Consider the following 22,027-nt stretch of genomic DNA (forward strand, 5'->3'; position numbering starts at 1 on the left):
TGAGCGCGCAGCAACCGTCGCCTCGCTGTAAGCTGATTGCTGGGTCAGAAAATGTTGAAGATGTGGATGACCAATCAGGAAGGGCTAAATTTGAATGTAGCCCTTACCCAGTGCGCAAAGCTGCCCACAGGCAGACACACCGGTAGAGACTAAGTGTCCAAGCCCCGTGGCAAGGGGAGAAGAGTAAACCCAACCAAAAGGTGAGAAATAAAAAGCCAAGCAGCAAACAGAATAGGAAGTACCATAGTGACACCCCTCCCCAGCACAGCTGTTCTGCGTGGAGCATGGTCAGGGTGCAGTCCCGCCTGTGGGGTGCCCGCTGGCGCCCAGAAACCAGTGGCTGCTGGGCTGACTCGCCCCTTCGGGCAGCGCCAGCGGGTAAGAGGGGGGCTCTGCCCACGAAAGCGTAGCCCAAGCTACTTTGTCAGTGTTCAAGTGGCCCAGGGTTCCACGTGTTTGCTGAAAGGGAACCCTCGAATCGTGTGCTGCTGTTGCAGTCTGCATTGTGATTAGGTGTAGTTAGTGCTGCCCAGTTGCACAGGTCCACAGTCAGCGTAAGGTCCATGCCCCGCTCTGTACTGGCTTTGGGTCCCCAGCGTGTCTGATCCTAGATGACGTGTGGGTTCCTGTGGGGCGTGGTTTGCCAGGGCAGCATGCCAGTCTCTGGGTGACATCATTGCTCAGGCCTGGGAAAAGGTCATTCCGAGAGGCGGTGGCTGATGTGTGCTTTTACTTCCCAGGACCTACGGGTGCGGGAGCCTACGCGGAGGCTCCTCCGGTTAGAGGAATCTCTATGGGCATCTGCTTGAGAGATGCCCGACCTCGTGGTGCCAGGGAAGTCTTCAGGCCATAAGTCACCTGGTGCCACAAAGGTCCAAAAGGTTGAAGAGACCCAGGGCACAGACGGCTGCTTGAGCTGAGTCCCAGCCACCGCCTCTTTCTCAGTGCTGAAGAGGAATAGAGGCTTCGTTCTCCTCTGTTGCAAGGAGGAAAGCAGCCCAGGTCTGAGGCTGGGACGTCAGGAGACTTGGCAGCAGGATATTCACCCTGCGGGGAGCCATCTCACTCCCACAGTACGAGGAATGGAGTGAGTCTTCCGTGCCATCTGCTCATCCTGAAGTGGAGCTTCTGGGCAGCAAGGGAATGCCGAGACCCTGGCTGCCGTTTGCTTACGTGCTTGTTCTCCTCTTTACCTCTTCTGCTTGTCCTGTTCCAGAATCCCCCTCGTTGCTTTCTCCCCACGAAAGCCAGGGATGGAGAGGGCGCCCAGGCAAGAAGGTCTGGCCATGATGGCTTCAGCCAGCGGCCTCCACTGCTCTTGTGGCCTTCTCCACACTGCGAACCCAGGGTGTCCTGTGCCTCAGGGCACTAGTGCGTGAGCATGAGCTGTTCTGGAGTTAAACTCCCAAGGCGCAAGTTCCCTGAGGCCAGCTGGAGGGAGCGTAGGGCCGTTCACCTGCTGGGGGAAGTGAAGTGCTCTCTCTGTATTTCTGCCTTGCCACGGCCCACGCCCATGTACGTGTGCTGGTTCCCCCAGGCACCGCTCAGAAAGACCAGGCCTTGGACGGGACGTGGCGAAAAGGCGTAATACCTTTGCTACCAGGAGGGCCCAGGGGAGCCTGCGAGCACCGGAGCACGGTCCGTCAGGGAAGAGCAGCACAGGCAGGTGACTGGAAAGAAGCACTGCCCCCAGCGCCCTGGAGCACTGTCACTGGCTCCTGTGACAGACACCGACCACGGGGCGAGCTGCACGTCGGAGCAGCACACAGCTCTGCCTCAGGCACGCAGCCCGTGGCCGTGCTGCTGGGCTCTGTCTGCCGGCCGTGCGACGGAGCCTCACGGGGCACTATGGGATTTCGATGTGAGCGTGCGGATCACTGTGTTGTCCCCACATGCTGTGCACAGTGGCCACGTGAGGGTCTCTTGAATACTCCTGCTTCACTGATTCTCTTTCGGCTACTCATGTGCCTGTGAGATTGGGGGGTTAGAGGTAGTGGCTCTGTCCTGGTATTTCAGATGCTCCCCTCTGGGAGACCTCCGCAGGGGTCGCTCCCCTCTTGTCAAGGGGGGCTACTCCAGCGACCAGCAGCACTTCACTGACCATGGCCCTTCACAGTGCAGTCCCAGCTGAGGAATTTCCTTGAGAGCACACAGACCTGGTGTGATGGATCAGGCCGGGTCTGGGCACAGCTGAGGGCGTCCGCTCAGAGCAAATTGCTCACACTCGGGGCTGCTTACAGCCCCAGACTGGAGACCTTCCCAAACAGGCCACACACCAGTCCCACAGAGCGCTTCAGCTGCCCATCCGGCCAGCCAGACGCCTCACGAGCAAAACCCCTCAGACACCCCAGCTCTCCCTGTGCCCCAATCAGCCCTGGGCCTAACACACGGGGAGAGGTTATAGAACCCAATCTCACCTACCTCGGACGGGTTCTTCCAGTCCCAGGAAACCAGCCACAGGTCCCAGGTCAATTTACCCTCTGGATCTTACCCACAAGACCACGCCGAGCCAATCCTTTAGAATCTAAAGGCTTATTACTGAAAGAAAGAAAAGCCTGAGAGTGAGGCTGTTAAAGGATAGTACGTTACATGCATCGAATCTCCCAGTTCTCGATTCAGGCTCTAGCAGAGATGTTACAGCTGCTGGCTTAAAAGTCTCTGGTTACATCCTACGTCAGGATGGGTCCACGGTTCTTCCCGGCTCGTTGTTCCCTGCAAGGCTGCGTCTGGGATCAGGAGCTGAGCAGAAGACCTAGATGGAGGGGCCACATGGCACTTATATCCCTCCTGGCATCTCCTTTGCTGCAGCAGGTCACCTGGCCAGTGGCCTGTCCCTGTGTCCCTGCTGGTAGCCCTTAGGTATCAGTCCCACGCCTGAGGTGTGTCCTGGCACCTAGAGATTCGTTGCCCCCTTGCTAACTGCCATAGCCGCTGGCTGAGCTTTCCTTGCCCGTTGCTCAGCCACAGAGAAGTTTCCAGCCTCCCTGCAGAGTGCGTGTTTCTGACCCCACACACAGACATGACAGCGAGTCAGGACCAGCACCTACAGAGCCAGTGGAGCAGAAGCTGTCATGTGACATCGCACATGGCCCCCTTTGTATACACTTTGGGGCAAACACCTCCCCAAGGGTGCAGCAATGCTCTTTAGAATCCAATCATGTGACACCGGTGACGGCTGTTTGCCTAAAAGGGACATGGGCAGGGGCCCGGCTCTCGCGCCAAACTCCGTCTCGGGAGGCGCCGCCCAGCGAGAGCAACGGGATTCCCGCCCCGCGGGCAGGGGAAGGGGCCCTGGGGCTCCTCCGGCACCGTCTGCGCTCCCGCCCCTCCCGCCAGGAGCAGCTCCGCTCTGAGCGGGGCCCGGAAGGGCTGACGGCCCAGCCCAGGGCAAGCGCCAGAGACGGGTCAGACAGCAGCTTGTCCACCCCCCACACGCCTGCACCAGGCACCCAGCTGTGGGGGGGGGGGTCGCTTGTTCCCTTCACACCCCCCTCCCGGCCTCTTCCTCCTGCACCAGCAACCCCCAGATGGGAGATGCCAAAGGCCGGGCCCAGCGAGCCCTGGGGTGAGACCTGAGGGGTAAATCGCCCTGGGACTGGGGCTGCTCCTTTGGCACTGGGAGAGCCTGTCCGGAGTCGGGGGGTGGATTAGAACCTCTCCCCTGTGTGAGGGGGGCTGAGGGGGGCACAGGGAGCTCTGGGGTGTCTGAGGGGAGGTGGGGGATGGGTTAGAACCTCTCCCCTGTGTGAGGGGGGGCTGGGGGGGGCACAGGGAGCACTAGGGTGTCTGAGGGGAGGTGGGGGATGGGTTATAACCTCTCCCGTGTGTGAGGGGGGCTGGGGGGCACAGGGAGCACTGGGGTGTCTGAGGGGAGGTGGGGGATGGGTTACAACCTCTCCCCTGTGTGAGGGGGGGCTGGGGGGCACAGGGAGCACTGGGGTGTCTGAGGGGAGGTGGGGGATGGGTTACAACCTCTCCCCTGTGTGAGGGGGGGCTGGGGGGCACAGGGAGCTCTGGGGTGTCTGAGGGGAGGTGGGGGATGGGTTACAACCTCTCCCCTGTGTAAGGGGGGCTGGGGAGGCACAGGGAGCACTGGGGTGTCTGAGGGGAGCTGGGGGATGGGTTACAACCTCTCCCCTGTGTAAGGGGGGCTGGGGGGGCACAGGGAGCACTGGGGTGTCTGAGAGGAGGTGGGGGGATGGGTTACAACCTCTCCCCTGTGTGGGGGGGACTGGGGGGGCACAGGGAGCACTGGGGTGTGTGAGGGGAGGTGGGGGATGGGTTATAACCTCTCCCCTGTGTAAGGGGGGCTGGGGGGCACAGGGAGCACTGGGGTGTCTGAGAGGAGGTGGGGGGATGGGTTAGAACCTCTCCCCTGTGTAAGGGGGGCTGGGGGGGGCACAGGGAGCACTGGGGTGTCGGAGGGGAGGTGGGGGATGGGTTAGAACCTCTCCCCTGTGTAAGGGGGGCTGGGGGGCACAGGGAGCACTGGGGTGTCGGAGGGGAGGTGGGGGATGGGTTATAACCTCTCCCCTGTATGAGGGGGGCTGGTGAGCACAGGGAGCACTGGGGTGTCTGGGGGAGGTGGGGGATGGGTTATAACCTCTCCCCTGTGTAAGGTGGGGCTGTGGGGCACAGGGAGCACTGGGGTGTCGGAGGGGAGGTGGGGGATGGGTTATAACCTCTCCCCTGTGTGAGGGGGCTGGGGGGGCACAGGGAGCACTGGGGTGTCGGAGGGGAGGTGGGGGATGGGTTATAACCTCTCCCCTGTATGAGGGGGGCTGGTGAGCACAGGGAGCACTGGGGTGTCTGGGGGAGGTGGGGGATGCGTTATAACCTCTCCCCTGTGTAAGGTGGGGCTGGGGGGCACAGGGGGCACTGGGGTGTCTGGGGGAGGTGGGGGATGGGTTATAACCTCTCCCCTGTGTAGGGGGGGCTGGGGGGCACAGGAGAAGCTGAAGGGCCGAGGGGATTGCTTGGGTGACTTCTTGCTGGCAAAGAGCCGTGCTCGGGGTGGCTGGTTTGGTGCCTAGTGGTGAGGCCCCAGGCCTGGGCTGGAAGCCGGCCTGGTTCTGAGCAATTCGCCCTGACTTGGCCCTCTGAGCGGTGCCCCCGGAGCCAGGCCTGGCGCACAGTGTAACAGTGCAGGGCTGGGCAGACAGTCGTTAGCCGCTCCAGGCCAGCTGAGAAATGGTCCCTAGCCCAGAATGTTTGAATGGGCTCTCCCACCACGGGCGCCCTGCAGGCGAAGGCGAGCGTTGGGAGTTCAGCTATTCCATTCCCGGGCGAGGAAGGAGTCGCTCACTGTGCCTGGCCGTGAACATCCGACCGAGCAGCCTGTCGTACGCAGCTTGGGAAACAAGTCCAATATCTGCCAGCAGTTTTCATTTTCTTTTCCTCTCTCACTTTCCTAGGTACAAGGAGAAACCTCCATAACGATTTACTGGTAGCAGCGGATTCAATTACAAATACAATGTCATCTTTGGTGAAGGAGCTTCATTCGGGTGAGAGAATTAATCTGTGACATACCTGTAACCGCCAGACTCCAAGTGAGCCGCGCTAGGAGTGCCACAGCCAGGGGTAGGACTGAGCTGAGAAGCGTCGGTGCCATCCAGAAAGGAAATCTAAGGCTCAGTTTGCCAGAGTTCAGTCATTTTTGACAGGAGCAGCTCTTTAAAGACGTGCGCTTAGGAGGGAGAGGTGGTTTTGAGTGAGTTCAAACTGGTCCTTAAGGACTCTGTAGTATTTATCACAGCAATTTGGAGAGCACTTAGACGAATCCCCATTAGGGAGCTCCAGACATGGGTATAAAATTAAAATATCCGTTTGGCTCAAGGGAAGCTCGGGGATTAAGCAGCAGCGCGAGACGTGCCTTTGGTAAGAGCAGCGAGAGCGCCCTCGGAGCAGAATATTGCACCACAACAACGTGCAGCCTTGCCGAGAGAGACCCGCCCCAGGCTCTCAGCGCGCTGCCTGTGAGAAGCTGCCTTGCCACCATTTGGCAAAGGGCCTTCTGCTTTTAGGAGTAAGGACAGAGTCTGCCTGCAGCTCTTCCTACGGGACGAGTGGCCCCGCCCCTGCTTGGCACAGTGCGAGGTAATGGCGGCCCCGTGACTAAATCTGCAAGCACCCTTGTTTTGGGATAGCTTGGCCGAGGGGCAAAACTCCATATGGCAGCCCTGGCTCCGGGCAGCATGGCCTAGTGGCCAGAGTCAATACACTGGCTCTCTTCAGTGGGCAGTGGCTAGTTGGGGGGGCTGCCACCTGGAGAGGGGGATCCAGACCCAGCTCACAGCCCTGTCGGTGGAAAATATGCCCGCCCCGGGTAAGGACATTTATCCAAAACACACGGGTGCCCACGGCACAGTAGCTAGTCCCCGTGCGACGTCCCATGTGTTCCTGATGCACTGTCCCCACGGCCGAGGGGCTCTGGCGCCTCCGTCAGTGCAGCGCCCAGCATCCTCCAGAGTCTGTCCCTGCTTGCACCGCCGGGGCTTCCGCAGCACCTCCTCCCTTTCGGCCGAGCTGCTCCCTTGGATCGCCAGGCTCCCGCCAGAGCAGCCCAGGGAGGCCGCGGGGTGGGGCAGGTGCACCCTCCCAGATCTCCCTGCCAGGGGACGCTTTACTTCTGAGCAGTGTGCTCACTCACCCAGAGCTGCCCCTCGGCTGGGGCACGCCTGTGGCACTAGTGAAGTGCCGTGTATTCCAGCAGCCCCCTAGTGCTGCTCCAGCCCTTCAAGGGACGTCCCTGCGGCTGCCCGTGCCAGGGGCTGTGCCCTGTGCCTCTAGTTGGTTGTAGCTTGTTTTCCTGCCAGAGCCACAGACAGAGCCCAGCAGCACGGCCACGGGCTGCGTGCCTGAGGCAGGAGCTGTGTGCTGCTCCGACGTGCAGCTCGCCCCGTGGTCGGTGTCTGTCACAGGAGCCAGTGACAGTGCTCCAGGGCGCTGGGGGCAGTGCTTCTTTCCAGTCACCTGCCTGTGCTGCTCTTCCCCGACGGACCGTGCTCCGGTGCTCGCAGGCTCCCCTGGGCCCTCCTGGTAGCAAAGGTATTACGCCTTTTCGCCACGTCCCGTCCAAGGCCTGGTCTTTCTGAGCGGTGCCTGGGGGAACCAGCACACGTACATGGGCGTGGGCCATGGCAAGGCAGAAATACAGAGAGAGCACTTCACTTCCCCCAGCAGGTGAACGGCCCTACGCTCCCTCCAGCTGGCCTCAGGGAACTTGCGTCTCTAGGCATGGACGTGAGAACAGTGCACTGCCTAGTACACGCCGGCAGCACGCACACACTCTCACATGCGTGCACTCTGCCCATCTCACGGCGGCAGTGGAAGCGAAACAAGCACTGTGCGCTCCGCATGCGCACACACGCACACAAGCGCACAGGTATGCACACATACACGCACACATATGCGCATGCACACGCTCCCACGTGCGCGCACTACCCAATGCACACTGGCAGTGATGGCAAAACGAGCATTATGCATTCCGCACGCATGGACACACACACATACTCTCACACGTGTGCGCACACTCACACATGCACACACACACGCACACTCTGCCCATCTCACGCTGGCAGTGGTGGCGAAACTAGCACTGTGTGCTCCACTCACGCACTCACAAGTACACAGGCACACACACGCAGGCACGTACACATACACGCACACACATGCACGTGCACACACTTTGCCCATCTCACGCAGGTGGGGTGGTGAAACGAGCACTGCACTACACACGAGCGTGCACACTTATGCACACTCGCACACACACATACATTCTGCCTATCTCACCCAGTAGTGGCAGCGAAACGAGCACCGTACGCTCCACACGAACACTGTACGCTCCACATGCACACTCACACAAGCGCGTGCGCGCACACATCCATGCATGCACTCTGGCTCTGAGGTGCAGTTCCAGCAGTACCTCTACACAGCTTCCCTCAGGTCTAGACTAAGGGTTAGCTGCACAGTGGATGACAGGAAAACAAGCTACAACCAACTTCTGTCCCTCTTCTTCCATCCTGTTGAGCAAAGAACCAACCACCGTTCTGTGGGATGTTCTGTTGACCCCTTTCTGGGACAGCTCCACCTGAGACTGCCGAGGGCCCAGGTTTGAATGCTGCTCCTCCTGCCAAAGCAATCCCTGCTTTGGACGGACATTCCCAGCATGCCCGCTGCTTGGGGGAGCCACACGGATCCCAGAAGCGCTTCCATGCCCCCGCTTTAAGGCCTGTGCAAGGAAAGTGTGGGAAATGAAATCTCTCAGGCCTTAGACCTGGGGCCACAACCTCCCGCTCTTCAGTTGCCTGTAATCACCAGCTCTGATGGCGAAACACCACCACGCCCACTCCTCAGCCTGCCTGGGCGTATTGATTTTGTACCAGAAGATGAGGAGCAATTTGGGCCTGCTGTCTCTGAAGCCGTCCCATGGCATAAATCGCTCTCCAGGCATCCTTGGACTCAGCACACCCAGCGGTGAGATCCGTTGCACCCGTCATAGTAATGCAAGGGGCCTCTTGGCCCCACCTGGCTGGATCGACAAGGGAGCTCCCCTTCGAGGGCCCAAACCTGTTTGCCGGTAGGACACAAGCACCTTATGACACGTGCCCCCCCCCCCCCCAGCCTTTTCAAGAACAAGAGCATTCTAAGACCACATCCTACATTTCTCTCTCAAGTCGCTTCATTCCACCCGAGCCAAACCATCCCTCGGCCCTGGCCCTGGCCCTGGCCCAGGCTCCGGATGTCAGAAGGGCGCAGGCTTTTCTCTCATATGGACTAAACCATCCAAGAAGGCACCAGCGCTGTTTCTCCCCACTACTGAAAGATCTGAAGGAGACGCTCTTGCTAACTAGACTCTCTCCAAATGGATTTCACCCTGCAATTGTCTGCTGCTGCCCATGTGAGCAACCACTCCCTAGGGGTTCAAAGGCATTCTGCCAGTTTGCTCTGTACATCGTAGCCTCCCTTTAAAATTATTATTCGGCACGGCCATGTGGAAAGCAGCCCCTGGGCATACGCCCATACAATAGAACCTTAGAGTTAGGAACACCAGGTGTGAGCTAACTAGTCAACCTCACACCGCGTGTGGAGCTGGAAGTACAGTCAGGCCAAGACAGCATAGTACCATGGCAAATGTAAACCATTGCAAAATAAAGGGACCAGGGTCGTCTTCAGCACGGTGAAGTTTTGTCGCTGTGTCAAGTCAATGTTCCGCTGCAGACTTTCCAAAAGCAACCGTGACGTTCTGCTCCGAATTGGGAGCGTTTCAGAGCTGGGCACGCCCTCCGTTCCCGCGGGGTTTGCAGCGGCGGGGTCTCGGGAACGTTCAGTCAGCACTGCATGGTGGAGCAGGACACAGCGTCTGCCACAGTCTTGAGATACGTGGGCTCATCACGGATCACAGAGCTAACTCCACAGCCCTGCCTTGCCACGGAGGGACACTGCTCCGTGGTCACCGGGAGTGGAGCCCCCAGGGACAGCCCTCGGGGAAGGTCCCGCTCCTGAGGTTCCTCACAAGGTGCCGTTTGTGGCGGCTCCCCCACCCCCACTTCGGAGTTCTAGCAAGTGCTCTGGAGTCGAGAAGGACTCCGGAGCGGGACATAAAGCCTTCTAAATACCTCAAGAGGAGGGACTCTCTCGCTCTCTCGCTCTCTCTCTCTCTCATTCCAAGAGGAGGGACTCTCTCTCTCGCTCTCTCTCTCTCACTCCAAGAGGAGGGACTCTCTCTCTCGCTCTCTCGCTCTCTCTCTCTCTCGCTCTCTCTCTCACTCCAAGAGGAGGGACTCTCTCTCTCTCACCCCAAGAGGAGGGACACACTCTCTCTCTCTCTCTCTCGCTCTCTCTCTCTCACCCCAAGAGCAGGGACACACTCTCTCTCCATCTCTCTCTCTCTCTCTCTCTCTCACTCCAAGAGGAGGGACACACTCTCTCTCCATCTCTCTCTCTCTCTCTCTCTCTCTCTCTCTCCCCCAAGAGGAGGGACACACTCTCTCTCTCTCTCTCTCTCTCTCTCTCCCCCCCAAGAGGAGGGACACACTCTCTCTCCGTCTCTCTCTCTCTCTCTCTCCCCCCCCCAAGAGGAGGGACACACTCTCTCTCCATCTCTCTCTCTCTCTCTCTCTCTCACCCCAAGAGGAGGGACACACTCTCTCTCTCTCTCTCTCTCTCTCTCTCTCCAAGAGGAGGGACACTCTCTCCGTCTCTCTCTCTCTCTCTCTCTCCCCCAAGAGGAGGGACACACTCTCTCTCCATCTCTCTCTCTCTCTCTCCCCCCCCCAAGAGGAGGGTCTCTCTCTCTCTCTTTCACACCCCCCCCCAAACAATGCACAGGTAAAAAGGGTGGCTTTGGCCTGGTGCCATAACAGTGCCAGCATTGGCACCAGGCAAATGTCTCAGGGGAGGGAATTCCAAAGGCTGACCAGGACCTCTTCCACATACATAAGAGCGGCCAGACAGGGACAGACCAACGGTCCGTCCAGCCCAGGGTCCTGTCCGCCACAGTGGCCAATGGCAGGTGCCCCAGAGGGAGGGATCACAACAGAGACTCCTCACGTGATCCCTCCCCTGTCACCCACCTCCAGACAAACAGAGGCTAAGGCCACCATTCCTACCCAGCCTGGCTAATAGCCACTGATGGACCTAACCTCCATGAATCTATCTAGCTCTTTTTTGAACCCTGTTAAAGTTCTAGCCTTCACCGCATCCTCTGGCGAGGAGTTCCGCAGGTTGACTGTGCACTGAGTGAAAAAAACTCCCTTTTGTTTGTTTTAAACCTGGCTATGTATTCATTTCATTTGGTGACCCCCCCCCCCCCCAGTTCCTATATTATGGGAACAAGTAAATAACTTTTCCTTATTCAATTTTTCCACATCAGTCATGATTTTATAGACCTCTATCCTATCCCCCCTCAGTCTCCTCTTTTCTATGCTGAAAAGTCCCAGTTTTTTAATCTCTCTTCATATGGGACACATGCCAAAACCCTCGTCATTTTTGTTTCCCTTCTCAGAACCTTTTCCAATATCTCTTTTTTGAGGTGAGGCGACCACATCTGTACGCAGTATTCCAGATGTGGGCGTCCCATGGTTTTACACAGGGGCAGTCAGCTACTCTGTCTTAGTCTCTATCCCTTTTTTAATTATTCCTAACATTCTATTTGCTTTTTGCCTGGGTGGATGGTTTCAGAGAACTATCCGCAGTGACGCCAAGATCTCTCACTCGAGTAGCTGTCGCTAACTTAGCCGCCATCGTATTGTACATGTAGTTGGGATGATTGTTTCCAATGGGCATTACTTCACATTTGTCAACATTCCATTTCATTTGCCATTTTGTTGCCCCATCACTTAGTTGGGTGAGATCTTTGTGAAGCTCTTCACAGTCGGGTTTGGTCTTAACGATCTTGAGCAGTTTGTTGTCGTCTGCAAACTTTGCCACCTCCCTGCTTACCCCTTTCTCCAGATCATTTATAAAGAAGATGCACAGGATTGGTCCCAGGAGAGACCCTTAGAGAACCCCACTAGTTACCTCTCTCCATCTGAAAACTGACCATTTATTCCTACCTTTTCTTTCCTGTCTTTTAACCATGACCTTGTCACAGGCTTTCTGGAATTCTAAGTACACTACATCCACTGGATCCCCCTTTGTCCACACGTTTGTTAACCCCCTCAAAAAACTCTGATAGGTTAGTAAGGCAGGATTTCCCTTTATAGAAACCATGTTGACTTTCCCCCAACAAAATATTAATCCATGTGTCTGACAATTTTATTCTTTACTATAGTTTCAACTAATTTGCCCAGTACTGACGTTAGACTTACTGGTCTGTAATTGCCAGGATCACCTCTAGAGCCCTTTTTAAATATTCATATCACATTAACTATCTTCCAGTCATTAGGTACAGAAGCTGATCTAGGTTACTGTGACGGACCAGGCCGTGTCTGGGCACAGCTGAGGGCGTCCGCTCATGGCAAATTGCTCAAATCCAGGGCTCCTTACAGCCCCCAGACTGGATACCTCTCCAAACAGGCCGCAAGCCAGTCCCACAGAGCGCTTCAGCAGCCTGCCTGAAGCCTCACGAACAAAACCCCTCCGATGCCCCAGCAATATCCGTGCCCCAGATGGCCCCGGGCCTCATACACAGGTGGGAGGTCTTAGAACCCAATCCCACCTACCCCGAACAAGTTCCAAGAAACCAGCCGCAGATCCCTGGTCAATTTACCCTCTGGACCTTACCCACAAATCACGCTGAGCCAATCCTTTAGCATCTAACTACTAAAGGTTTATTACCACAAGAAAGAAAAGCATGAGAGTGAGGTTGTTAAAGGATAGTACGTTACATGCACCGAATCTCCCAGTCCTCGATGCAGGCTCTAGCAGAGATGTTACAGCTGCTGACTCAAAAGTCCTTGTTGCACATCCTAGGATCAGGATGGGTCCACAGTTCTTCCTGGCTCTTCGATCCCTGCACTGCTGCCTCTGGGATGAAGTGCTGAGCTGAGTACAAAAAATGGAGTCCACCAAATGGCCTCTTTATACCTCCTTCCTGGCCTCTTCTTGGCTGCAGCAGGTCACCTGGCCAGCGGCCTATCCCTGTGCTCCCTGCTGGCAGCCCTCAGTCTTTAGGTGTGTCCTTGGCCCATTGAGTGCCATTGTCCCACAGGGCCTCGTTAATTAGCATATCCATAGGCCGGGCTCTTCCCAATGCTCAACCACATGCAGAGAAATATTCAGTATCCACACAGATTACAGATTCCTACCTACATACACAGACATTATACAATCACATGACCAGCGTACACAGGATTAGCAGACAGTGAGCTTCTATTCAACACTCCACATGGCCCCCTTTTATACTATTTTTGGGGCCAACACCCCCATCAATGGGTGCAGCAGTGATCTGGCTGCTTCCTTCCAATTCGGTAACGTGACAGTTACAAACCACAGTTAATAGTTCCGCAATTTCACATTTGAGTTCTTTCAGACTCTTGGGTGATGCCATCTGGTCCTGGTGACTTGTTACTATTAAATTTATCATTTTTTTCTAAAACCTCCTGTAATGACACCTTAATCTGGGACAATTCCTCCGATTTGTCACTTACAAAGGATGAGTCAGGTTGGGAATCTCCCCAATATCCTCAGCCGTGAAGACTGAAACAAAGAATTCATTTAGTTTCTCTGCAATGACTTTATCATCTTTGAGTGCGCCTTTAGCATCTCGATCATCCAAGGGCCCCCCTGGTTGGTTAGATGGCTTCTTGCTTCTGATGTACTTAAACAACATTTTGCTATTACGTTTTGAGTTTTTGGCTAGCTGTTGTCCTAACTCCTTTTTGGCTTTTCTTGTTTTACATTTAATTTGACAGTTTATGCTCCTTTCTATTTTCCTCACTAATATTTGACTCCCACTTTTTAAGGGATGTCTTTTTATCTGTCACTTGGTTGTTAAGCCACAGTGGCACTTTTTTGGTTCTCTTACTGTGTTTTTTAATTTGGGGTGTATGTCAGCCTTACCTCCATAAGTGGAAGAACACAGAGCAGAGCCTCTGCAGCTGACCTCAGTCCCCAGGCAGCCTTACAGGAGGAGATGGTCTTTCAAATACCCCAGTCCCAACCCATTTAGGGCTTTATAGATCACAACCAAGGTCTTGAATTGTGCCCGGAAACATACTGAAGCCAGTGCAGCTGCTGGAGCCCCGGCATAGCATCATAGAATACTAGGACTGGAAGGGACCTCGAGAGGTCATCGAATCCAGTCCCCTTCCCTCATGGCAGGACCAAATACTGTCTAGACCATCCCAGATAGACATTTATCTAACCTACTCTTAAATATCTCCACAGATGGGGATTCCACAACCTCTCTGGGCAGTTTATTCCAGTGTTTGACCACCCTGCCAGTTAGGAACTTTTTCCTAATGTCCAACCTAAACCTCCCTTGCTGCAGTTTAAGCCCATTGCTTCTTGTTCTATCCTCAGAGGCCAAGATGAACAAGTTTTCTCTCTCCTCCTTATGACACCCTTTTAGATACCTGAAAACGGCTCTCATGTCCCCCCTCAATCTTCTCTTTTCTAAACTAAACAAATCCAATTCATAGACTCATAGACTTTAAGGTCAGAAGGGACCATTATGATCATCTAGTCTGACCCCCTGCACAGTGCAGGCCACAGAATTTCACCCACCCTTCCCAGAATAATCCTCTCACCTATATCTCAGATATTGAAGCCTTCAAATACTTTGAAGACCCCAAGATGCAGAGAATCCTCCAGCTGTGATCTGTACCCCATGCTTCAGTCTTCCCTAATAGGTCATGTTCTCTCGACCTTTCATCATTCTTGTTGCTCTTCTCCGGACCCTCTCCAATTTCTCCACATCTTTCTTGAAATGCGGTGCTCAGAACTAGACACAATACTCCAATTGAGGCCTAACCAGTGCAGAGTAGAGCGGAAGAATGACTTCTCATGTCTTGCTCACAACACACCTGTTAATGCATCCTAGAATCATGTTGGCTTTCTTTGCAATAGCATCACGCTGCTGACTCATATTCAACTTGTGGTCCACTATAACCCCTAGATCCCTTTCCGCCGTGCTCCTTCCCAGACAGTCGCTTCCCATTCTGTATGTGTGAAACTGATTGTTCCTTCCTAAGTGGAGCACTTTGCATTTGTCTTTATTAAACTTCATCCTGTTTACCTCAGACCATTTCTCCAATTTGTCCAGGTCATTTTGAATTATGACCCTGTCCTCCAGATTAGTTGCAACCCCTCCCAGCTTGGTATCATCTGCAAACTTAATAAGCATACTTTCTATACCAATATCTAAATCGTTGATGAAGATATTGAACAGAGCCGGTCCCAGAACAGACCCCTGTGGAACCCCACTTGTTATACCTTTCCAGCAGGATTGTGAACCATTAATAACTACTCTCTGAGTACAGTTATCCAGCCAGTTATGTACCTGCCTTATAGTAGCCCCATCTAAGTTGTATTTGCCTAGTTTATTGATAAGAATATCATGCCAGACCGTATCACATGCCTTACTAAAGTCTAGGTATACCACATCCACCGCTTCTCCCTTATCCACCAGACTCATTATCCTATCACAGGAAGCTATCAGATTGGTTTGACACGATTTGTTCTTTTCACATCCATGCTGGCTGTTCCCTAGCACCTTGCCACTTCCCAAGTGTTTGCAGATGATTTCCTTAATTACTTGCTCATTTATCTTCCCTGGCCCAGAAGTTAAACTAACTGGTCTGTAGTTTCCTGGGTCGTTCTTATTTCCCTTTTTATAGATGGGCAGGATTGGGACGGATTCTCAAGGAATGGATTTAGCACCGCTTCTTTCAAGGCGGCAGGAACTCTCCCCAATCTAAAGGGCAGCCCCTGCCCCCTCCCACTGCTTCAGGCTGTCCCTGCTCCTGCATTGTCCTCCTGCTACTAGGCTCCCGGGGCTCTCTGGTCCAGGAGCATGCATGGTCCTGCCAGACTAGGGCTGTTGTCGGACCAGCAAGTTCCGGTTTGGGGAAATGGAACCTGTCTTTTAAAACGTGGGCCCGGGGAAGGAATCGCTGCCTGCGGTAACTATGAGCTGCTGCTAAGATTTGTTACTAGAAGAGCTACGTACGGAGACGACCACCCCCGGGGAAAAGGAACTTGCCTTCTGCCCACGCTCCTTAACATAAGGAGCTCAGTAAAGTGAGCCTGGAGTTCACTTCCAGTGTCTGTCCTGTGTCCCTAGAGCCTCATGCGTCAGGGGCCGGCTTCAGCTGGCCATCTGCAGGGCTCAGGAAGGGCCACCCCCGCATAGTCTGGGGAGGCTTTGGTCTTCTTTCTCGGACACATCATGGCGTCGGCGCGGCGGTGGAACGGAGCATCCTCCCACTCGCTGCTCTTTGCCACATGCTCAGGTCTGACGGATCGCCCTCCATGGAGTCGGGAAGGAATCCCCCCAGACCGGATTGGCAGGGCCTGTGGGGCTGTTTGGCTTCCTCTGCAGCATGTGGATGCAGGTCTCTCGGGATTATCTAGCTCCAGCTCAGTCATGTCCCTGCCACTGCAGCCTCTGGGGCTCTGTGGTCCCTCCCTGAGACATGCACTAGCTAGTCTCTGGGGGGCTCCGATACTCTGGTGCCGTGTCGGGGGGGGCTGTGATTTGCAGGAGATCCGGCTGGACAGCCTGGTGGCCCCTTCTGTGATTCCACTTGCCCCATCAGCTTGCACGTCCTTGTTGTCCCTGGGAGCCATAGCACGTGTGTTTCTTGGAACAGCTCCCTCCCCCCTCCCCCCCATGACTTCCATGAATGCGGAGGTCTCTCAGCACTCACAGGCTTAGGCTCCAGAGCAGAGAAGGGCTGGGGAACCTTTTCTGGGTCGGGGGATGCTGACCCACAGAAAAATCTGTTGGGTGAGGGGCAGTAGGGCTGGAGCGCCAGCATAGGCTCCCCAATGTCAGTACTTAACGTCAAGTTTTCTCCATAAAAGGGTGTCCAATTTCCTCCCGAGCAGATCTTATTCTTGGAGTGGGTGCAGGCCCGTCTTCTGCTCCCTTGTGCACTGCAAACTGGAGACGATTTGGCCCCGCAGTGCCCCTCAGCATGGCTTGCGTGCCCTGTACCTCCTGGGGCTCCTCTCGACACTGCCCTAACCCCTTCATTTCCTTTTTACCACCTGTGGCTTCAGTCCCAGTGTCTCCGTGGTTCCCTGCTGCGGCGCGGTTTGTGATTCAGTCTCTCATAGTGTTAGATTGGCCAGTTCAGTCCTGTGGCACCTTAGAGACCAACAAAACGTGCAGAATCAGGAGCTGTGCGGGTAAAACACATTCTGAAAGCTGGTGATTCTCTGTATTTTGTTAGTGTCTAAGGGGCCACAGCACCCTCCCTTGTTTTTAAAGTTACAGACTAACACAGCTCCCTCAGGACTTTGTGTCTTTCCGGAGCATTGGCCATCCCCACAGTGACCCACACGCTGCTTGTGCCTCGGCAAAATCCTCCTCAGAGAGCGGCGCAGTGTCTGCTGCTCTGCTGAGGATGCAGACTGCAAGAGCTCTTCACCCACAGCACCATTTACTGGCCAGGTTGTACGACCTGCCTTAGCCTCTCAGCTTCCTGGTCTCCTCCGCCTCTGTGGGCGTTGGGGACAGACCCCTGGACTCTGATCGGGCATGAGCGCAGGAAAGAAGCCATCAGCACTGCCACATCCCGCCTAGAGGACTCCCCGAGTGGACGGGAGTGCCAGAAATGGAGGAGGGATTTATTCTCTTCATCCAGAGCAGGGCCTCCCTGTGGACCTCATTGGGAGAATCCTAGTGCCATGCCAGAGACTCCAGAGCCATCCTTGGGACTGCTCTCAAGTCAGGTATCCCCAGAAACACCAGCCGCATTGCTCTCAGTGCCATGGACTGGAAAGAGTTGCTGGCAGCTCAGGCTAGCGTTGCTAGCAGCCCTGGCGTTCCCGCTAACTCGGGACGTTGGTGAAGCTCCCGGGCCCGTTGCTGTCTCCCACTTTGGGGCAGAGATTTGCTTTCGGCTCCAGAACCAATGAAGGGGCAGGCTCCAGACAGAGCACTTCTGCACACTGGATCCATGCCAAAATTCCTCTCTCTCGGCGCTGTCTGCAAAACCCACCTGGGTACCAGCATCCTCGGGATCAGGAGTAGACTGATCAGTGGGGTCTGAATCCTGACCTCTCAGCACCGATAGGGGATCCCCCCTCTGGACCAGACCCCGTGTCTGCGGTGCCAGTCATACTACTGGGAAGTGCCAGCAGTGCCCGTCTGGCATGCATGTTGGCCAAACCGGACAGCCTCTGAATGGACACGACATCAGAACTGGTCACAGACAGGAGCCTGGAGGGGACATTGTAACCTGTCTGGTCACTCAGTCAGGGATTTGAATGTAGCCAACCTTCTGCAAAGGAATTTCACTAGCCAGTTAGAGAGAGGGACGGCAGAACTGGAATTCATCTGCTAATTTGACACTGTTACCATGGGCTTGAATAAAGAGATTAACTGGTTAATGCATTACCAGGCCAGTTTCCCCTGCCTTATCTGCATTTTCACATGAGAAGCTATGAATGGGACACCACCAGCCCATTCCATTAGCTTCCTTAATGCGGGTCCTACAATTGACAGATACTACTTCTGCTGTTATATAGCTCTCGCATTCTGTTATTTCCACTCCAACTCATCTCACAAAGTGTCTTACCCACAAAAGCTCATGATTCTATATATTGTTGTTAGTCTCTCAGGGCCCAGCTACACAGCACGAGGGGCGGGAGTCGGGGGTAGCGTCAGGCCGGTGTCACAGACCGGAGACAGACACACGCCGGGCTAGAACCACGAGGGGCGGGAGACGCGGGTAGCGTCACGCCGGTGTCACAGACCGGAGACAGACACACGCCGAGCTAGAACCACGAGGGGCGGGAGTCGGGGGTAGCGTCAGGCCGGTGTCACTGACCGGAGACAGACACACGCCGGGCTAGAACCACGAGGGGCGGGAGTCGGGGGTAGCGTCAGGCCGGTGTCACAGACCGGAGACAGACACACGCCGAGCTAGAACCACGAGGGGCGGGAGTCGGGGGTAGCGTCAGGCTGGTGTCACTGACCGGAGACAGACACACGCCGGGCTAGAACCACGAGGGGCGGGAGTCGGGGGTAGCGTCAGGCCGGTGTCACTGACCGGAGACAGACACACGCCGGGCTAGAACCACGAGGGGCGGGAGTCGGGGGTAGCGTCAGGCCGGTGTCACAGACCGGAGACAGACACACGCCAAGCTAGAACCACGAGGGGCGGGAGTCGGGGGTAGCGTCAGGCCGGTGTCACTGACCGGAGACAGACACACGCCGGGCTAGAACCACGAGGGGCGGGAGTCGGGGGTAGCGTCAGGCCGGTGTCACAGACCGGAGACAGACACACGCCGGGCTAGAACCACGAGGGGCGGGAGTCGGGGGTAGCGTCAGGCTGGTGTCACTGACCGGAGACAGACACACGCCGGGCTAGAACCACGAGGGGCGGGAGTCGGGGGTAGCGTCAGGCCGGTGTCACTGACCGGAGACAGACACACGCCGGGCTAGAACCACGAGGGGCGGGAGTCGGGGGTAGCGTCAGGCCGGTGTCACTGACCGGAGACAGACACACGCCGGGCTAGAACCACGAGGGGCGGGAGTCGGGGGTAGCGTCACGCCGGTGTCACTGACCGGAGAGAGACACACGCCGGGCTAGAACCACGAGGGGCGGGAGTCGCGGGTAGCGACAGGCCGGTGTGACAGACCGGAGACAGACACACGCCGGGCTAGAACCACGAGGGGCGGGAGTCGGGGGTAGCGTCACGCCGGTGTCACTGACCGGAGACAGACACACGCCGGGCTAGAACCACGAGGGGCGGGAGTCGGGGGTAGCGTCAGGCCGGTGTCACAGACCAGAGACAGACACACGCCGGGCTAGAACCACGAGGGGCGGGAGTCGGGGGTAGCGTCAGGCCGGTGTCACTGACCGGAGACAGACACACGCCGGGCTAGAACCACGAGGGGCGGGAGTCGGGGGTAGCGTCAGGCCGGTGTCACAGACCAGAGACAGACACACGCCGAGCTAGAACCACGAGGGGCAGGAGTCGGGGGTAGCGTCAGGCCGGTGTCACTGACCGGAGACAGACACACGCCGGGCTAGAACCACGAGGGGCGGGAGTCGGGGGTAGCGTCAGGCCGGTGTGACAGACCGGAGACAGACACACGCCGGGCTAGAACCACGAGGGGCGGGAGTCGCGGGTAGCGACAGGCCGGTGTGACAGACCGGAGACAGACACACGCCCGGCTAGAACCACGAGGGGCGGGAGTCGGGGGTAGCGTCACGCCGGTGTGACAGACCGGAGACAGACACACGCCGGGCTAGAACCACGAGGGGCGGGAGTCGCGGGTAGCGACAGGCCGGTGTGACAGACCGGAGACAGACACACGCCGGGCTAGAACCACGAGGGGCGGGTGTCGGGGGTAGCGTCAGGCTGGTGTGTCAGACCGGAGACAGACACACGCCGGGCTAGAACCACGAGGGGCGGGAGTCGGGGGTAGCGTCAGGCTGGTGTGTCAGACCGGAGACAGACACACGCCGGGCTAGAACCACGAGGGGCGGGTGTCGGGGGTAGCGTCAGGCTGGTGTGTCAGACCGGAGACAGACACACGCCGGGCTAGAACCACGAGGGGCGGGAGTCGGGGGTAGCGTCAGGCTGGTGTGTCAGACCGGAGACAGACACACGCCGGGCTAGAACCACGAGGGGCGGGTGTCGGGGGTAGCGTCAGGCTGGTGTGTCAGACCGGAGACAGACACACGCCGGGCTAGAACCACGAGGGGCGGGTGTCGGGGGTAGCGTCAGGCTGGTGTGTCAGACCGGAGACAGACACACGCCGGGCTAGAACCACGAGGGGCGGGAGTCGGGGGTAGCGTCAGGCTGGTGTGTCAGACCGGAGACAGACACACGCCGGGCTAGAACCACGAGGGGCGGGTGTCGGGGGTAGCGTCAGGCTGGTGTGTCAGACCGGAGACCCAAGGAAGCACCGGGCTGGACTCAGGAGACAGAGTTGAAAGCAGGCTGGTGTTGAAGCCTGGATATCAGGAGACAAAGCAAAGTCCGGGTTTGCCGCAGAGCAGTCTGGTAAGTTGCCCACACACCTTCCTGAGGCAACCCCGAAGGTTCACTTTGGGCACTTGTCCCATGAGGGGGCAGTGCTGCCTGTGGCCCTCTACTCCCCACAGTGTTCCCGGGCTTCCGGGCACCCCGCTACTGGCTGCAGGTGTGGGCGCTAGTCCCCAGGTTCTGACACAGGCCTTCTTACCAGCAGCCAGATCTGTGTGGCACGGGCCAGCTCTGCTAGCCCCAGTAGCCAAGTGAACAGCCCAACAGTGTCCTGTCGCTTCCTAGGAGCCGGAGAGCGTCTGCTCACGGCCACACCCAACTTATGGACTGTCACGCAGTTAATGAGAGGGCACCGCAAGGATGCTGTAATCTACCCCAAGGAAACAGAACCTGAGACTGGATGCCGTGGGAATAACGTGCCCTACTGCTTCTCTCCAGGCTGAATAACAAGCCAGCTCTCGGAGCGGCAAGTGATGCCTAAACTCGCATTGCCGGGAACTGCAGAGAAGTGTGAATTTGCTTGGCCGCGTGCTCACTTGCAGCAAGACCTCGCTACATGCGACTCAAGCGAATGGCTGATCCTTCCAGCACAGTGACCACTGCAGTCTTCAAGAGCAAGGAATCTTGGCTGTTTCGTTCCAGGATAGCCCCTGGTATCCAGCACAGCCCTGGAAGTCTGCCCTTTGCTGCAGTGTGCGTTTTCTGAGACCGAGGAGGAGTTACCCTTTTGAAGGTTTGGACATGAGGCTCTGTTCTCTGGGGTTTATTTCCTTCCTCCCTCCAGGAAGTGTTAGTACCAGGCCCTCCAGCAGCATTCAGATTACTGTCACGAACAAGAACTACTGTCACCTCGTTCTCCTCGGTGATATTGTGCCTCTAGGGGACAGAAGTTTCAGACAAGAAGGTCATTTAACATTGCCACCAGCGAATCGTTCCCTCAGCCTTCTGCAGGAAACAACCTTAGGGCCTGTTTTCCAAGGACATCCTCAGCAACCAGCACTGATCTACCCGGCCCTTCCCAGGTTGGATCTACCCGGCCCTTCCTAGGTTGGATCTACCCGGCCCTTCCCAGACTGGATCTACCCAGCCCTTCCCAGGTTGGATCTACCCGGCCCTTCCCGGACTGGATCTACCCGGCCCTTCCCAGACTGGATCTACCCGGCCCTTCCCAGGTTGGATCTACCCGGCCCTTCCTAGGTTGGATCTACCCGGCCCTTCTCAGGTTGGATCTACCCGGCCCTTCTCAGGTTGGATCTACCCGGCCCTTCCCGGACTGGATCTACCCGGCCCTTCTCAGGTTGGATCTACCCGGCCCTTCCCAGATTGAAAACAGATTAGCCACTTCCTCAGCCTTTGGGAGCAAATATCTTTAGACGACTGTGTCTTCGATGCTCTGGATCTGGGATATTTAGTC

At 56.5% G+C, this 22,027-nt stretch overlaps 1 protein-coding gene across 12 annotated transcripts in view; it reads left to right on the forward strand.

Moving 5' to 3' along the window:
• Positions 1-22,027, forward strand: part of DTNB (dystrobrevin beta) — a 318,597-nt gene that overhangs the window by 281,286 nt on the left and 15,284 nt on the right. For 11 of the 12 annotated variants that reach the window (XM_075923222.1, XM_075923216.1, XM_075923210.1 and 8 more), the window contains one exon: positions 5,415-5,504. In XM_075923222.1, coding sequence (XP_075779337.1) covers positions 5,415-5,504 — 90 coding nt within the window. Of the gene's footprint in view, positions 1-5,414; positions 5,505-22,027 lie in introns of those variants that run through there. The other variant, XM_075923213.1, reaches the window with a different exon arrangement.

Source organism: Pelodiscus sinensis, chromosome 3 (genome assembly GCF_049634645.1).
Source record: "Pelodiscus sinensis isolate JC-2024 chromosome 3, ASM4963464v1, whole genome shotgun sequence".
Classification (NCBI taxonomy): Eukaryota; Metazoa; Chordata; order Testudines; family Trionychidae; genus Pelodiscus; species Pelodiscus sinensis.